This window comes from Corylus avellana, chromosome ca5 (assembly GCF_901000735.1).
Source record: "Corylus avellana chromosome ca5, CavTom2PMs-1.0".
Taxonomy (NCBI): domain Eukaryota; kingdom Viridiplantae; phylum Streptophyta; class Magnoliopsida; order Fagales; family Betulaceae; genus Corylus; species Corylus avellana.
Window position 1 is genome coordinate 12945917 of NC_081545.1, and position 20371 is coordinate 12966287.

The 20371-nt window shown below is 34.6% G+C and overlaps 1 protein-coding gene across 1 annotated transcript; it reads left to right on the forward strand.

The window, feature by feature from the left end:
• Positions 1–7096: 7096 nt before the first annotated feature.
• On the forward strand, positions 7097–8303 carry LOC132181799 (uncharacterized). The gene is made up of 2 exons (XM_059595029.1): positions 7097–7412; positions 7645–8303. Exons 1-2 carry the CDS (start codon positions 7097–7099, stop codon positions 8301–8303), a joined length of 975 nt encoding a protein of 324 aa, XP_059451012.1.
• The last annotated feature ends 12068 nt before the right edge of the window (positions 8304–20371 follow it).

Sequence of the window (20371 nt, forward strand, 5' to 3'; positions counted from 1 at the left end):
TCTGAATGAATTAATTGATCAAGTAGATGTGTGGAGACTCTAGTAGAATTAGGAAAAGGTAATTTTCTACTTTTGGACACTTGACATGAGTCACAAAGTTTATCAATCTTGAGAGAACCACAATAAGGTAATAGTGATTGCTGTAAGAGGTTGTGCACAACAGAATCAGTTGGGTGCCCAAGTAGAGAGTACCAAATATCAAGAGGGGCTGTGACTCCTAGGAATGCAGAAAAATGCAACAAAAATGGGGCTGAGGAAAGAAAGGCAGCCTTGGACTTGACTTTATTGGATTGCAACTGCTGGAGGTAGATAGGATAGAGACCTACTTCACTTGGTCCTTGCAAGAGGATTTTCTTGGTCAGCATATCCTTAATATAAAAGAAGTAGCAGTGAGTATAAAAAAGCAATGGTTGTCGTTACAAAATTTTTGTATCAACAGTAAATTGGATGAGGCATATGGACAATGAAGAATATTTTGTAACCGAAATTTAGAGTTGAATTTAGAATTGAAGGTAGAGACTAGGGAAGAACCAGTCTTAGCTATCTGTAGACCTCCCCCATTTCCCACTGTCACATTCTCATCTTCTTGATAGGGTTGTTGCAGAGATAAATTCTCAAGTGATGAGGTGATGTGGTGGTTTGCACCACTGTCAAGATACCATGGCTGTTCAGTCTCCGAAACCTCATGGGTATGTGCGGTCATGGCTGCCAACTAAGCAGGAGGATGACGTCCTTGATAGGAGAAATCCATCCTATGGTAGCAATCTAATACATTGTGGCTGATTTTTCAACAAATCTAGTAGGGAACTCTATTAGGAGGAATAAATTTTGGAGAATATGACAAGTTATTACCAGATTGTGGGGCAGCATGGTTGTGAGGCTCGGGCTGAAAGGGACCCGAGGATGGAACCGAGGGCTGCTGCATCTGCTGTGAGAAACCAGAGGACTGCTGCATCTGTCATGGCTGTGAAAAAGGATGCTGATATGCACGGTTGGATTGTTGGTTGTAGGATTGAAATTTGGATCTCTTGGTGTACTACCAGGGATGAGAGGTTTTTTGTTTGTTTGTAAAGAAAGCAACCCGGCCTACTTCAGGTTGAATAGACGTCTGAGAAGCTTCAAGAAGTTGCTCATAATTTAGCAACTTGGTGTGAAAGTAATCAAATGAGATCAGTGATTCTCGCGTGACAAAGCTGAACGTGGTGATGAAAGGGTGATAAGAGGAGGAAAGTCCGCCAATCACATAAGAGATGAGATCCTCATCATTAACACCCTTACCAACTGCAGCAAGCTGGTCTGCCAAGCTCTTGGCAGTGAGAAGAAATTTCGAGCAGCTCTTAGAACCTTGATGGAGAGTTTGGAGCTGGCGCTTGAGATGAGTGACTTTAGGACGTGACTTTGGGGAATATCTAGTAGATAAATGCACCCAAACCTGCCTACCTGTATTCATTCCATGGACAGTAGATAAAATCCTCTCAGTGAGAGTAGAATTAATCCAAGCCAATATAAACTGGTCCTTCTTCTGCCAAGCTAGAAATTCTGGAGTATGGACAGAAGTGCATTTGCCCTTGTCATCAACAGTGTATTCATTAGGACAAATGTCTGTGCCATCCACGATGCCAAAGAGATCATAGGTACGGAGCACAGGAAGAAACTGAGTGGTCTAACTTAGGTAATTGGGACCATCAAGTTTGATAAGCCCCATTGGGGTGATATTGGGTAAGGAAAGAAGAAGATCGAAAAAGGTGTTAGCCGAAAGCCTCTGATACCAAATTTGAAATATAATTTGAAACTGGTTTGAATTGATACCAGTGATATTGTATTTCACGTATATATATAGATGTACAGTTGAAAGTTTAAAAACTAAAGATAAAATTACAGTTTCAAACTAATTACACAATTTAAACTATTGACTCTTATCTCCAATACCCTTTGATATATTTTGAATTTCAACAGATAGAGGATTAGATAGATTAGAAACAGAAGTTTGAACTTCTGTTTCTGTTTTGGCTTGATTTGTTGCTGCTGATGTGGAGGTCATATATTTCATACTGCTAACACATAATGCATTCAGTAAGCATGAGCTTATAGAAATAAGAATCTAAGATACTCTCAAGTATCAAAACAATCAAAACAACTATAAAACACTTCGAAATATCTTACTAAAGCTCCTTGGTTCTGCAACAAACTCAGCCTTACCTTTATCCGATCCCCCAAACGACAAAACAAAAAACCTGACTCTACCCCCATTAGCTATTTCATTTTGCCATCCAACTTTACCTACACCCAAATAAATAAACACTAAGCACTATCAACCAACAGTTGGAAATAGAACAACATTATAGTACATCTTGCTCCACTAGTGGAACTTCTTTTTGGTCACAGGATAGACACACATGATTAACTTGAGCGTAGAACCTAAAACAAACAAAGTGAATAAAAAGTGGGATTGGAAAGAAATAAATGTACGTACATTCCTCACAATATCCACATCATCATATTAAGCACACTAATTGAAAAACCGTACACAACTTCAATGTAAAACTAGGACCAAGTATCTCGCCCTTAATTGCTATTCTTTATGCACTAACTACCAGAAGACTAGTTCCCCTGCCTTCCCAGATCTCTGTCTGCATCTGCTACATTTTGTAGAACAAGGCTCTCCACATAAGTATCCAAAGCAAACAACCCTGCTTCACCACAAATGTGAAGATCCAAGGTTTGTTGGCTACTAGGTTCGTAAGAAAATAACTTTTCATCCTTGGTCAGTAGAACTTCACCATTTGTTGTAAATCCTATAACCCTGTCAAGTCCTTCCCCAGTGTCAATATGAAACAGCTTGGCTCAAGATTCCGGAACTTCATACCTTTTTCAGTATTATGTCTTTCCAATTAAGGGTTCCATAGAGAATATTATCATGTGCACATCAAATGAAATTGAACCAATTGGTTAATGTTAAAAAACCTGAGGATATCCTCCACAATGGTTGCAATCTGCCAAGAAACAGAGACACGTGGTTGTTGATCCATAGTGTGGGCTCGAATTTGAGGGGGTCAAAGGGGGTAGAGGGGGCCGGGGATTATCTTCGTTTCAATATCTTCTTATGATTCGACAACTGAATCGGGTGGCAAGGGATTTTTTCGACCAATTTTTCCTCCTCTGTCGTGATGCCGAAGTTGGTTTGACTAGTGAGCATTACGTATGCTTTTCAGCCTATGCGCATTAGTACGTTAGGCAACAACCTGGATTTTTCAAAGCATCTATAGGAGCTTGAGGATCAATCCCTAAATGTTCATTAAAGATCCATTTCAGTAGCTAATTCAACATTGATTCCAATTGCCACTGCCAACGAGTACTCAAAATTAAAAGCTTGATACGATTTCATGTGTCAGTCCATCAATTGATCCATCACCATAAACCTACAATGTGTCATTAGTCTTTTGTTTAGGCAAATTTAAAGGGTGAAAGGCTGTGATGTGGCGAAAGATTTGGCAATGTAGAGTCCAACTCTATGCCAATGCCACCGTAAACCAAATTCCATTGCCTAAAGTTGTACTAAGAATTGACAATAAGAGGAAAGCTAAGGTGAAAAGTGAATCAAGGGTGACAAATGCAAACCAAAAGAACTATACAGCATGCACCATTCTTGGACCCCATAGCCAAAACTGTGTTACACTTGTATTAGAAACCAACCTCCACCTCCCCTTTCTCAACAAGCAGCTAAGACAAGAACTTTAGCCAACATAACAAGAAGTACTTCACCAATTATCCAGAATCAGATAAAGGAAAAGATCGTTAAATCACTAATTATTCCAAAAGTTTAAGTTATTAGGATTCTAAGCTCGAACTCAACGTGTAAAATATTCAATTGAAATAACTAGTGATTTTGAAATACATAAATCCCCCGATATTCTCACATAAACTGTGCTATTGCACATTGATATTCTCACCAATCTTCTAAACACTACCCCTAATCACGACTTTAACAGTTAGACCAGAAAGCCCATTAACACTGAACAATTACAAACAACGAGCATATAACCCGCGCTATGCACAATTTTTTTCATAATAATTTGTTTGAAAAGTTTTTAAAAGATTATAAGTAATCAATGTCCTTTTCCTCGCTCAATTGACTAATTAGCTACCACAAATAGAAAATGTTCATAAAATCATTTTGAACCATATTTCTTTACTAAAGAGCATAAACCTGCATATCATCTATATGAATTAAACTTAGAAATTTATAAAGTTTTATCCTTATAAATACATCATTCTCTCAACTGTCTTTTAACCATCTCTTTTTGTAAATTTAATGGATCCACGTTTGGACTTGTAGACTCATTTCGGTCTTATACAGAGATAATTGAAAGATGATTGAGATAATGATTTTAATCGTTTCTCTTAAATATTTGTTCCCAAAGATGTAGTATAAAACGAAAGGAACTATAAATTTTTTCTTTTTTTTGTCTTTTTTTGCTAATATAGTCATTCAAAACAACGTTTTAATTATACCCACCGTAGAAACCCAATTTTAGCAATCTTATAAGTACCTAAATGCGTATTGTAAATATTCTTGACTATTAAAAGAACACATTATCACACATAGCGTATTTCTTATATTAACTAATAGGTTACCCAAAAACTAATTTGATATAACCTCATAAAGATTTTGAAGGAAAAAATCATAATCTATAATAAAACCCTAAAAGCCAATGTCGTCGATCAATTTTTTTTTTCTTATATATATATATTAGAATAGAAGATAGTGGAAAAAATCGAAAACAGAAGAACGTAACCACAAAGTATAAAGACAAACGAACAGAAAATGAAAAATGCTAATATAATAGAAAAGAGCTGTATTTTCTATATACTTTTTTTGGCTCCAATAAAACCTTGAAAGCCAATAACGTCCATCAATTAAGCATGTAAACAATGTGCCTCTTTTCCCAATTCAATTAAAAAAAAAAAAAAACCTATCAATGTACAACATTGTAAACTAAAAAATCACTATATCTCTTATCAAAAACACCAATAAGAAACCCTCTCTCTCTCTCTCTCTCCATCATTTCTTACATGTAAAATTTATAGAAGTAAAAAAAAAAAAAAAAAAAACTAATTGAATAAAAATGATATATAAATTAGAACAAACAATAAGGACAAAAACCAGAAAAAAAAAAATTAATATAATAGAGAATGACAATATTTTCTGAAGATTGTTTCTAGTAACCATCATTCGCATATATAACATAAAAGAAATTGTTTTTAGAATAAAAAAAAAAAAAAAAAAAAATTGATATGAAACTCTCGCTATGCACGGGAATAAAATTCATCTTCAATCGCTATCCAGCTTAAACTATCTCTCTGTTTTGCCTGAAATTTTTGTACATGTCTTTACATATTCAAACGACTTTAGAAATCGTGTAACTCTGATTAAAGCAACCATACACACATCACAAATTGGCATCAAGCATGAATAGGAATATTCTTCTGGCAAATTGTGAAAACAATTAATGTCTCTTCTTCATCGGCATCCGTAGTGTGGTACCCAAATGATTCGCTCCCGAGTATTGGGTTTAGGCCCACAGCATGATTCTGATTCTGTCTATAATGCCCTTGAGAGATTTAGTGAAAAATATAAGAAATAAATAAATGTTTAATTTGCTTTTGCTTAACTGTTTTGTTTAGTTTTCTGTCCGTTGATTTGTTTTCTTGAGACAACAATATGCACTTACTACAAGAATTCGCTTTGTCTGTTTTCTAGAGATGGTGCATATCTATGTCTTTTGCGTCACACAATCACGAAGTATGTATTAGGTAGAAGAAAAGAAAAACCTGGGACCTTTACCTGAGATCTTTAGTGCTGACATAAATAGTTGATGTATATATAATAATTCATGAGAAACTCGCTATCTAAAAAGCTGAAATGCCAAAGAAATGTAATAGGTTCTACGTAACTTGATAGATAGAGGAGAATATTATAAGATACCAATTAGAAGTAGGAGGAGTGGTTCTACTTTATTAAGAAAAAAATAAAAATAAAATCATTAGTGCTGACATAAATAGTTGATATATATATCGTTGATTGGAGACTCAAGAGTTTTTTTTTTTTTTTTTTTTCCTTTATGAATAATATGGCAAATCATGTTTTCTTCTGTGATTTGTTGTAAGTTATCAAATGTGCAATCATACTATGATTGTAATATATAATAGTAAACTATCGTTTCGATTAACAAAATTCAAAAGTTTGTCAAGTATCATAGGATCACTAATTTAAGATCCTATTGCAACTTATTAATAGAAGGTCTCAAATTTTACTCTTTTCTATGTAACAAAGCATCAGATAAATTTTCATACACAACATAAGCAAATAATTAAGAAAAGAAAAGCAAGCACGATGAATTAATAGAATATTCATAGAGTTTTTAAATTGAATTATAAAGAAAAAAGAGTTTTTATATGCTAGTTTATATAAACTAGCTTATTGTTGGAAGTGCAAATAAAAATGCAAAGTCAAAGAAAGCATGCAAGAAAGTTGTACATGTTTCCTTCTAATTAATTCTAGCATTTCAGCGCAGCTTTCTTTTACTTTAATTAGCTTAGTAAATTATGCATGCCTTAGAAGTCAAAAGAATATTTGTTAGGCGACAACCTTATTAGACTTTATGATTTTTAGTTTTAGCTCTTGAGTGCTAGCCACCTTTGTGGACTTTGAAACCATAGTATTAAGTGCTATAATTGTTAGAGCAACTTTTATTGACTTTTAGTAAGCAAGTTAGGCACATCTATTTTATGCTTTAATATGTAGCAACTTAATGAGTTGCATTTATTGACTTTTGTAAGTTAGTAATGCATGTGTTCACATGTAAGAAATCCTTATATAAGGATATTATGTACGTTAGATGAAGTAAGCAATTAACAAGAAGAAGCAAGTGGCATGGGAAGCTTGATATTTTCTCTTCAATATTAAAGTATTGTAATTCAATCTTGTCTTTTGTTCTTTCTGTTCTTTTTGAGTGTCCGTGTATTTGGATATTGGTTTGCAAACTTATTCCCAACAAATTGGTACTAGAGCTAGTTTATTCATAGCATTGCAGTCATGGCCTCAAATATGGTGCAAATCCAAGTTCCTCAATTGAAAAAGGAAAATTATGAGAAATGGTGCTTCCAATTCAAAGCATTGTTTGGATCACAAGACCTCTGCGAGTTTGTCAGTACCGGGTTCGCTGAGCCCACTCCAGAGCAAGAAGCCACCTATACTGCAGATCAAAAAGTCACTCTCAAAGACCAAAGAAAGAAGGACAAGAAGGCGTTGTATCTTCTTTATCAAGGATTTAATGATTCAACGTTTGAGAAGGCTGCTGAAGCGGCAATGAGCAAAGCAGCATGGGACACCTTGAATACAATTTTCAAAGGTGTTGGCCGAGTGAAGAGAATTCACCTTCAATCATTAAGGGCTGAATTTTGAATCTTCCCATATGAATGAAAGAGAAAATGTCTCTGATTATTATTCTCAATTACTTGTAATCGTGAATGAAATGAAGAGAAATGGCGAAAAACTAGAAGATGTTCGTCTTATGGAAAAGATACTTTGATCCCTCACGCCCAAATTTGAGTATGTGGTGACGGCAATTGTGGAATCAAAAGACTTAGAGACCATAAGTGCAGAGGAGCTGCTGGGATCTCTCCGAGTTCATGAACAATGCATTTTGAAGAATGCAAGTGCCACATCTCTTGAGCAAGCTTTGGAGTCAAAATTAAATTGTGACAAACCAAAGGGAGGACGTGGACAATGGAATCTAAGACGTAGTGGCGCCAACTACCATGGTCGAGGTCGAGGTCGAGGACGCGGTAATACAAATGGTCGTGGTCCATCTCAAGAAAGGAGATATTTTCCTGACCAGAGAAAGCAGAATGTCCAGTGTTACAACTGTGGAAAATGCGAACATTATGCCTCAGAATGTTCGTACAAGAATGATGGTCATGTCAACCTTGATGAAGCATCAAGTAGTGAGAATAAGAATTCTACTCTCTTATTGGCACACAATGATTCCAGTGGTCAACATGATGTTTGGTACCTTGACTCTAGTGCAAGCAATCATATGTGTGGAAGAAAAGAAACTCTTGTTAAACTCAAAGAAGGAGTTTGCGGAAACATGAGCCTTGGAGATTCCTCAAAACTTGTAGTTGAAGGAAGAGGAAAAGTCCGGATCTTCCAGAAAAATGGCAAGGAAGAATTCATCTCTGATGTTTACTATGTCCCAAGTATGAAGGGCAATATCCTAAGTATTGGCCAGATTCTCTAGAAAGGATATATTGTACACATGGAGAATAATGTTCTCTCTCTAAGAGATACAAGTGGAAGGCTCATTGCACGTGTTCAAATGACCAAGAACCGTATGTTTCCTTTAAACCTGAATACAAAGATCGAGAAATGCCTCATTGGACTCATTAAAAACGAGTCATGGCGGTGGCATTTACGCTTTGGTCATCTTCACTTTAGTGGCCTAAAGCTATTATCCTCTGATAGAATGGTGCATGGTCTACCACAAATTGATTCAGCAAACTATGTCTGTGAAGGATGTGTACTTGGTAAGCAGTCACAACTCTCTTTTCCAAGTGGTACGGCATAGAGGGTGAAAGCACCACAGCAGTTGGTGCACACTAATATTTGTGGGCCATTGGATCCCATATCATTTGGAGGTAACAAGTACTTAATTACCTTCATAGATGATTTCAGCAGAAAATCATGGGTTTATTTTCTTAAGGAGAAATCTTCAGCCTTAGTTGTTTTCAAGAACTTTAAGGTACTTGCCAAAGCGGAGAGTTATTGCAAGCTTGTAGCCGTTAGATCTGATTGAGGGGGTGAGTACACTTCAAATGCATTTCAAGATTTTTGTAGAGAGAATGGGATCAGACATGAACTCACTGCAGCCTATACCCAACAACAAAATGGGATGGTGGAAAGGAAGAATCACATTATCCTTGACATTACAAGATCCATGCTCAAAGAGAAAGGATTGCCGAAGCAATTGTGGGTGGAAGCTGTAGCATGCTCGGTGTATTTGCTGAACTAGTGCCCAACAAAGAGTGTCAAGAACATGACACCTCAAGAAGCCTGGAGTGGATACAAACCTAGTGTTGCACACCGTTGAATTTTTGGGTGTGTTGCATATGCTCAAGTTCCTGAAGCAAAAAGAAGGAAGCTTGATGATCGAGGTGAAAAGTGTATTTTTGTTGGCTACAGTGAGGAGTCAAAGGCATACAAGCTCTATAACCCACTAACAACTAAAGTAGTGGTTAGTAGAGATGTTGTCTTCAGTGAAGAAGAATCATGGAGTTGGAGCAATAAAGAAGCGAACAAAGAAAATGTTGTCTCAGATGAATTTGAAGAGCAAATGCCAGTTGTGATACCGTCTGCCCCACCAACATCTCCTCCACCTATTTCACCCTCTTCAATACACAGAAGTCCTACATCTGGTTCTTCATCTTCCAATGACAATTTTAAAAAAGGAATTCCAACTCCTATCAAGATGGGAAGTCTCAAGGATGTCTATGAATGTTTAGAAGAAGGAGAAACAAATCTTTTCTGTTTCCATGCAAATCATGAGCCTCTAACCTTTCAAGAAGTTGTGGAAGAATATTGTTGGACATTAGCAATGGAAGAATAAATCCATGCAATTCAGAAGAATGACACATGGGAGTTATCGACACTCCCACCAAAGAAGAAGATGATTGGTGTCAAGTGGGTGTACAAGATCAAGCGAACTGCAGATGGCAAGGTTGATCGATACAAGGCAAGACTTGTAGCTAAAGGCTACAAACAGAAGTATGGAATTGACTATGAAGAAGTCTTTGCGCCAATTGCTCAACTTGACACAGTGAGATTATTGATCTCGCTTGCAGCCCATCATAATTGGAAGATATACCAACTGGATGTCAAATCAGCTTTCCTCAATGGAGTACTTGAGGAAGAAGTGTACGTGGAACAACCAGAAGGTTTTATTTCACAAGGAGAAGAAGATAAGGTGTATCATTTGAAGAAGGCTTTGTATGGCCTAAAGCAAGCACCACGAGCTTGCAATGCTCGTATTGATGATTATCTTCAACAAAATGGATTTATAAAATGTCCATATGAGCACTCTGTCTACATGAAGACTGATGACAAAGGAGAATTTCTGATACTTTGTCTACATGTGGATGATCTGTTTTTCACTGGTAGTAGTGAAACGATGTTTGTAGAGTTCAAGAAGTCCATGTTCAAAGAATTTGAAATGACTGACAATGGATTGATGTCATATTTTCTTGGGATAGAAGTGAAGCAAGAAAATGGTGGAATATTTATCTCTCAAAAGAAATCCATGACAGAGATATTAGAAAAGTTCAAGATGGATAGCTGTAATGCTTCAATACTCCTATCACAATAGGACTGAAGTTGTCAAAAGAAGGAGAAGGAAAGCCAGTTGACTCAACCTTGTACAAGAGTCTTGTCGAGAGCCTGAGATAATTGACAATAAGAAGGCATAAAATATCGTCGGAAGCTTGAGATATTTGACAATAAGAAGGCATGACATACTTTATGGCGTTGGACTCGTAAGTCATTGTATGGAGACACCAAGAGAATCTCATTGGCTAACTTTAAAGAGGATTCTAAAGTATATTAAAGGTACTATCAATTTTGGCATTTTCTATACTTACGGTGAAAATGCAGAATTAGTTGGTTACTCAGATAGTGACTGGGGAGGTGACCAAGATGAGTGAAAAAACACAACTGGTCATGCGTTCTATCTTGGTTCAACCGCTTTTTCTTGGACATCAAGGAAGCAGGCAATTGTAGCATTATTCTCATGTGAAGCAGAGTATGTAGCAATTTCTTCTACTGTTTGTGAAGCCATATGCTTAAGAAATCTTTTGGAGTCACTGAATCAACCACAAGAAAAATCTACTGTGATTCATGTGGACAACAAGTCAGTAATCAAGCTCTCAAAGAATCCAGTGCAACATGAAAGGAGCAAGTATATTGATACAAGGTTTCATTTTCTGAGGGACCATGTGAAGTAGAAGACAATTGAACTTGAGTATTGTAATACCAAGGAACAAGTGGATGTTATCTTCACGAAGCCATTGCCAGTCGAACCCTTCAACATGTTACGTGAGATGCTTGGCATGAAGGCATTTTGATTTGAGGGGGCGTGTTGGAAGTGCAAATAAAAATGCATAGTCAAAGAAAGCATGCAAGAAAGTTGTACACATTTCCTTCTAATTAATTTTAGCATTTCGGCCCAGCTTTCTTTTATTTTAATTAGCTTAGTAAATTATGCATGCCTTAGAAGTCAAAAGAGTATTTGTTAGGCGACAACCTTATTAGACTTTATGATTTTTAGTTTTAGCTCTTGAGTGTTAGCCACCTTTGTAGACTTTGTAACCATAGTATTAAGTGCTATAATTGTTAGAGTAACTTTTATCGATTTTTAGTAACCAAGTTAGGCGCATCTATTGTAGGCTTTAATATGTAACAACTTAATGAGTTGCTTTTATTGACTTTTGTAAGTTAGTAATGTATGTGGTCAAATGCAAGAAATCCTTATATAAGGATATTATGTACGTTAGAATAAGTAAGCAATTAACAAGAAGAAGTAAGTGGGAGGCTTGATATTTTCTCCTTAATACTAAAGTATTGTAATTCAATCTTGTTTTTTGTTCTTTCTGTTCTTTTTGAGTGTCCGTGTATTTGGGTATTGGTTTGCAAACTTATTCCCAACACTTGTAACCCGCGCAATGCGCGAGATTCTTCATTACAATTTAATTATAAAATTTAAAAATATTATAATTGTACATTTCATAAGTATTATGAAATTTACTTTTCATAATTGTAAGAGCAAAACTTGAATTTTCCTTAATCAAAACATTAATATAAAATTAGAAAGAATCTCTAATATTGTTGGTGTAATACTTATTAGATTTCAACACAAATAAAACTCAAAATTATGAACATTCGAAAAAGTACTCTGGTTGTAGAAAAAATATGCGCACAATTCTTTGTTATAGTTTAATTTCAAAATTTAAACACATCTCTATCGAACTTTTCATTATAGGTTGTAAAAAAAAAAAAAAATTGGCACGCCCTTTTAAATAAAAAGACATATTAAAAGTTATACACCAATATATTACTCAACATAATGACACACAATCATACACATAATATTGTATAAATGTATAAATCGCATAAAATTTTACTATATAATGCCTTTAACTTTAATTAGTTTAATCCATATAAATTAAAACATGTTAAAATCTTTGTTCCCATATGTATAGTATAAAATGAAAAAAAAAAAAAAAATAGTGAAAAGAAAACTTGGATTGTGATTATCAAAGCATTAATAGAAAGTTAGTAAGAATCATTTATATTATATTAGTGTTATACTTATTAAATTTCATACAAATTATAAAACCTATATAATTATGAGCCTTAAAAAAAGTACATAGCAAAATAATAAAAAATCTTTCAGTCAACAATGCAATCAAATAATCATCTCACATTATATTCAATCTTAATTATCTCTTAGGTGTTTCGAAGTTCATTTTTTGTATAATAATCAAATAAATTTTTGCCTTCTTTTTCTTTCAAAAGCATAAAAAAAATGCATTAAAAAAATAATAAAAAAAGCAGAAAAACGCATAAAAAGTATTTTTTAAAAAAATCTGAAAAATCCAAGTAAATCATACAAATAAACCAAAAATCTCATAGGCGAAAATGCCTCGGGCAAATATCAAATAAGAAGCATGTTATATCGAACAATTAACGATTTTATAAACTAATGGACACTAAGCAAAAATAAACCCCAAGATTACTATTGTGATTTTATATTTTGGTTTGGACATTGAATATATAATTGCTCGTAAGATGCTAATTATATATAATAATAATAATAATAATAATATATTATTATTATTATTTTTGCTAATGAAATCAAAAATAAATACCTGATCATTATGTTGAGTAAAACTCCGACAATCTATACAATTAATAATTAATATACAATTATATATTAAAAAAATAATAATAATGCAATGAAATTTTTTTCTATTTTGTTTCTACATCCTATCATTTAGTTCATCTAATTCAACTACAACATATAATATTATGTTATATACATATTAAAGTGATTAAACATAATAATACATAATTTGTTTCCTTATTTGATTTTAACATTAATAATTCTTAATTTATTGAATAATTTATATATGGAAAAATATTCAAATATAATTAAATGCCATTAATTATGATAATTTAATGAACGGGTTTTTAAAGTAAAAATCGGTTCACTCTTAAAAAGCCGGTTCACAAATTTTGCCTTAAAAAAACCAGTTTAGCATTAAAATAAAAAGAATTCACGTCACATGTCGCAATATTAAGGCACTTTTGAGAGTGATTCGGCTTTTATATATATATAGGATGATGTCTAGTTAGTATACTATGAGACCTGGTCTGTCAAATATAGCAAACCAAAAACCTGAAATTTTTTTACCTTCAAACGTGTTTTCATTTTCTAGAAAACCCTAAGTTTTGTATAATCTCAGTACATCATTTTCAATACAAAGACGTCACTGCATCACCATCCTGAATTAGAGAATTCAGAAAAAACCACCACTAACAATAATTTATAGATTTCAAATTTTTCTGGTAAAGCAAGCCTAACATTTTTATATAGTTAAGAATGCCAAAATTAGCATTTAGCAATCGCATACTAAAAAAAAAAAAAACAATGAAAATGGGGCCATTGTAATTGACCTATATCCTAGAAGGACTTTCCATGAAATTAATAAACATAAACCGAACAAATGACCACAACATATAACTTTCTACATCAACTACAAAGACTCGATTATAAATAGCTTGCAACTCAAACTAGGGGTGTCACCCGCTAACCGCTAACCGCTAACTGCTTAACCGCTTAACCGTATTAACTGCTAACTGCCTAACCGCTATAACCGCCTAGCGGTTAGCGGTTATTGAGTTTACTAACCGTAACCGCTAACCGCCTTTTTATATAATATATTTTTATAATTATAATTATAAAAATATTTATACATATAACATAATCACTTGATCATTAAATCACAATTTGAGTATTAATATATTATCACTATAATTTATATGATTATATCATATAATCACTTGATCATTAAATCACAATTTGAGTATTAATATATTATCACTATAATTTATATGATTATATATTATATCACATGATCAATTGATCATTAAATCATTTGATTATATAATAACAAATTATACATATATAATATGACATAACTCATAAGTATACCAATTTATACTAATATAACAATTAAATATCTAGAGACTTATTTCCAATGTATGCTATAAACTTATAAGTCTATATATGTTATAAGCATATATAAGTCTACATATGCATATGAATAATATAAATGTATAATATCAATACTTAATCATATGATTCAATGACAATTCAAATACTTTATTCAAGACTTCAAGTTAATCATATTATTAATGTACAATGATGATATGATTCGTATAATATCAAATTAAGTAATTGACATTGGATTAAACAATGACCAATGTGTTACTTATAAATACAATTAAAGTATTAATGTATTATCATTATATGTTGTGACAGTTGTCTGAATTCTGAACTTTTTTTTATATGTTGTGTTGATTTTTTTTTTTTAATATATATATGTTGTTTTTTTTTTAATATATATATGTTGTTTTTTTTTTTTAAAGTTGACCGGTTATGATTTAATATTTAAGGAAATTTTTTTAAAGTCAAGTGAATGTAAATTTTGGGTTAAATATTTTTGATTTTTCAATATGGGCTCTTTTTATAGCAATTGGGCTCAAGAAGACACTAAAAAAAAAAAGGTAAAAAAAAAGCCCAAAAAGGCCCGAAAAGCCATAAAGAAAGCCAAAAAAAGCCCAAAAAGCCAAAAAAAAAGCCAAATTTTGAAAAAGCAGTTAGCGGGCAGTTATCTATTTTACTAATCGCTAACCGGCAGTTAACCGCTAACCATTAACTGCTAGGCGGTTAGCGGTTGCGGTTAGTGAAATCTACTAACTGCTAAGGCGGTTACGGTTAGCGGTTATTGCCAATAACTGCTAATCGTAACCGCCTTGACACCCCTAACTCAAACAATCAGTATTGTCATTAGAGTAAGGAGAATTAAAGCACCCAATCGATTATAACGTTTGTGATATTACCTTAATTTTGAGAACTTTCATGCTGAATCCATGTTTTGATTTCTGGACTCTGTTCAAGAAATTACCCACGGTAAATGCACATGATAAAGAAAGCAATTTATCTCATTTAAAAAAAAAAAAGGGGGGGAAACTTTACTTACCCCCCCCCCCAATACTTTCGCGCTTTTTGCAAACACCCCTCAATTGTTTAAAAACTCTCACTTCCATGTATCAAAGTTTTAGTTTCGTTCACTTTGGCCCTTCCGTTAGGATTTTCTGTGAAATCCTAACGGAAGGGGTCTCACGTGCCGCGCATGTGGGAAAAAATTATTTAAAGCCTCGTTTTACCTTGGATACCACACGTGTACAAACACCCTTAGGGTCTTTTTTTTAGAAAATCACCAAAACTCCAAAATTGAAAAAGGATTTGGATAGCCATCTTCGTGAAGAACACAGGCCGACGACTACTGATCTTCGTCAATCCACCCAGTGAGTGTAAATCGCGATTCCACCCAGATTTAAATCGCGATTCCACCTAAATAAACCAACTCTAACCCTAAATCGGTATTCCACCCAGTGCCTGTCTCGTGTAGTTGCGTTGGAAGATTTGTCCATGAGCCGTCTTCTTCGTCACTGCCATCTTTTCCAGGTATAGTCACTTTTGTCAAATGATTTTGGTTGTTTTATTTATAGGTATGCCGAGTCGTCGACCATTGTGGTCCCCTTTGTCCGTATGCCGAGTTTAACATTGTGGTCCCCTTTATTGTCGAATGTTGTCTATTTGTGGGTCATATGGTTTTATTGTCAAAAGTCTATCAAATAAAAAACGATTTATGTACTGGTGGGTTGAATAAAGCGGGTGTCCACTTTCTTTGGTTGAATTGATGCTAGCAAAATGTTGAGGATTTTTCCATTTTTTAATTGACTACTGTCGGTTGAAGAAACTTGACTGTCTGTCAGAGTTTGCTTTAGCAAAAAAGTCACTGCATATTTAGGGTTTAGCAATAATTAAGTGCATACTTAGAGTTAAATTCTCACTGTTTGATTGTTGTTGTTCACTGCAAAAAGTCACAGCATATTTAGGGTTTAGCAATAATTAAGTCCATACTTAGAATATTCTGGATGCTTTAGCCAAAAGTCACTGCATACTTATGGTTTAGCAATAATTCAGTGCATACTTAATGGTTTATTTCTCACTGTTTGATTGCTGTTTAGGGTTTGTTTGTTTAATGCTTTGTTGGAATATTCTACATGCTTTAGCCAAAGCTCACTGCATACTTAAGGTTTAGCAATAATTCAGTGCATACTTAATGGTTTATTTCTCATTGTTTGATTGTTGTTTAGGGTTTAGGGTTTGTTTGTTTAATGCTTTGTTGGAATATTCTGCATGCTTTAGCCAAAGCTCACTGCATGCTTTAGCCAAAGCTCACTGCATACTTAGGGTCACTAAATGTTGTATTTTGTTGCATCCTTTTTTTGTTCTCTAAATATATATTGCATTTTGTTTAATGCTTTTTGCATCCTGTCTCAATGTGGTAGGCCGCATAATGGCTAGTGACATATTACTGTTTGGGGTGCATTATAATGGTTATTTCAATAGGGCAAATAGGTGTACGTATATGGGTGGGTTTGTTCATAATCATTTAGTTCATGATATACATAAGATGTCTTTCTTGGATATCTAGGAAATATGTAAGAATTATGGGTATAGGTTTGGTGACCTCATTCACTACAAGATACCTGATAGGTCTTTAGATGAAGGATTAAGGCTGATATCATCTGATCATGATGTAAATGAAATGGTTTCACACCATTTAGGGCATGGGCTAGCTGAGTTGTATTTGGTTTCGTTTGATGCTGTTGATGTAGATGCAGTAGATGACAATGCAGAAGAGGATGAAGAATATGAGAGGACTGTTGTATATAAGAAAGATGCTTTTTGGGATGAGGTTCTTAGTGTAGATACTGATGTTGATGACTCAGATGGGGAGGAGCATATAGAGTCAGAAAGGGTGGGGGGTTCGGGTGTTGGTGATGATGAAGCAGGGTTTAGGGATGAGGTAGATGGGGGGAGGAAGATGGGGGTGGACATGTGGAAGAAATAGGAGGGGAAGATGATGAAGATGATAGTGAAGATCTTTGTCCTAGTGACATCCTTAGGTTGTCCGCTCCCAGTGATAGTGACAATGAAGAAACATTAAGTTGTCGTGATGTCACCAAAAGAATTTCATTTACCAAAGAAAAGATGCAAAATCCAGTGCTGCAAATAGGTCATATGTTTGGTGATGCGGTGCAGTTTAGAAAAGCGGTAAAGCAAGCAAATATTTTGAAGGGGAAGGATTTAGAGTTCCCAAGAAATGAAACCAAAAAGGTTATAGCTCGTTGCAAAGACAAGAAATGTAAGTACAGGGTTTATGGGAAGAAGTTAAGGGATGAGTCCACATTTCTCTTAGTGTCAATGTAACCAAGACACTAATGCACTAGAAGATACAAGAATCATATGATTAATTCAGCTTGGATAGCTGAATGGTGCATGGACTCATTCAGAAACCAGCCAAACTTGCCAATAGACATTTTACAAAAACAGGTCAAAGCTAAGTGGAATGTAGATGCCCATGTAGCTCATTGTATAGGGCAAGGAAGAAGGCGCAACAAAAAATTTATGGGAAGTTGGATGAGTAATCCCATCGGTTATGGGACTACTGTGCAATGGTTAGGAAGACCAATGTGGGCAGCTGTTTAATTCTTATGGTTGAGAGACCAATGCTCGAGGTCCCATGTAGGTTTCAGAGGTTATATGTATCAGTCGCAGCAGTGAAGACAGGTTTCTTATAAGGGTGTAGAGCTGTGATAGGTGCAGATGCATGCTTCCTGAAGGGTAGGTACAAGGGCCAGTTAATGGCTGCTGTTGGGAGGGATGCCAACAATAGTATATATCCACTGTCCATTGCGTTTGTAGAAGCAGAGACAAAGGACAGTTGGACTTGGTTCTGGGAGGCACTTATATCTGATCTTGGCCCAGCACCAGCACGAAGGTGGACTTTTATATCCGATTGACAAAAGGTAAACATACTTGTGTAAATAATGTCTAACATTTAACTTACTTGTATGAATAATGTTTGACATATTTTATCTTACCATATGTGCAGGGCCTAGTACCAAGCCTTGGACAGGTTTGTCCTAGAGCTGAGCACCATACATGTGTGAGACACCTTTATGCTAATTTCAGAAGTGCCGGTCACAAGGGGATATTGCTAAAGGACATGCTTTGGACTACTGCATCATCTTATACCGAGACAGATTTCTATTATGCGATGGAAGAGATAAAGAAAGTAAGTGAGCCTGCTTATGATTACTTGGCAAAGATTGATCCCAGTACATGGTGTAAGGGAGGGTTCAACACCATGGCCAAGTCTGACCTAGTACACAACAACTGTGCTGAGTGTTTCAACTCATGGATCTTGAAGTACCTTTAATTGACAATACTGTCAATGTTGGAAGGGATTAGGAATAAATTAATGAGGAGATATGTTAGGAAAAGGGAGTTGATTGCTGCAATGGAGGAGGGTAGTTTAGGGCAAAAAATAATGGCCAAGTTGGAGAAGGAAGAGGATGGTGCCAGCCATTGTTGGTGCACATATGCCGGTGATGGCATTTTTGAGGTTGAATGTGAGGGCAAACGATTTGCAGTCAGTGTGGAGGGCAGAACATGTGGGTATAGGAAATGGGACGTCACTGGGATACCATGCAGTCATGCCATATCAGCCATCTTATACCATTGTGGCAATCCAATAGACTATCTCAGTAACTACTATAGTAAAGACAAGTACCTGAGGACATATCAACCCATCATCTATCCCGTGCCGAGTGAAGAGCAATGGCCTAGGAGTAGGGCTGTAAACGAGCCGAGCTTGGGCGAGCTTTGGCTGTCCAGGCTCGGCTCGTTTATTTTGGAGTCAGGCTCGAGCTCGACTCGAGCCCGACTATGCTGCTCGAGCTCGGCTCGACAGGCTATGTACCCTGCTCGAGCTCGACTATTTTGCTCGATCTCGAGCTCGAGCTCGACTTTGTTTTTTTTTGTTTTTGTTTTTTTTTTTTTGTAATTTAGATGTATTAGATTATAAAAATCATCCATAATAATTTGCACCTTAAAATACTAAAGAATATTAAACAAACATATCAGATTAATGTCAACCTTACAATTAAAACTAACAAAATCAACTAAAATGCTAAAGAACATTAAACAAATATAATAGATTAATCCCAACATCACAATCATCCATACAAAATCAACTAAAATGTTAAAGAACATTAAACAAACATAAGACAGACGCAATCCAATGCATAGGTAGCGCAAATTCCTCTTCAACCCAAAAGCCAGGATGAAGTTCATGTCCACAACTCGAAGGTTTGGACTAAAATTCACATCTACGACCTAAAAGATCTGGATCAAAGTTCAATACTTCAGTTCACATCCAAGTAGGCAGATCGAGTGGCCAAGCCTTATTACAAAATAGAAGCAAGAAAACCGAAATACTCAAACTCTAAGTAATAAATTCATATGATCTAATGGTCGTATACTCATACTTAAATTTTATGATCATATTATCTCACAATTAATATTAATATTATCTTAGATCTAAGATCATGTGATACATCATATATGTTTTATAAGAATAAAGTATATAATTATAATGTATTGATTAAATAACACAATAACTTATGCAAATATACCATATGATTATATAATGATTAATGATTATGTGATATATACGATTCTAATTTCCAAAGTATAAACTATCTAATTATAATATTTGTATTAAATGACACAATAACTTGTGCGGTTGTACTATATGATTATATCATATGATAAAATGATTAATGACAATATCATATATATATATATATATATATTTCTTATATGTTTTTATATTAATATATACATATATTATATATATAATATATATACACACATATACATAAATAACAAAAAAAAAAAACAAAGGTATATAATATATTTGTTATTATTGAGTAAATGAGTAATGTTGATTATATATTGTTATTTGTTACTTAATAAAAAAATATACGAGCTAAGCTTAATAAGCGAGACGAACCTTATACGAGCCGAGCTCACGAGCTGCTCACGAGTTAGCC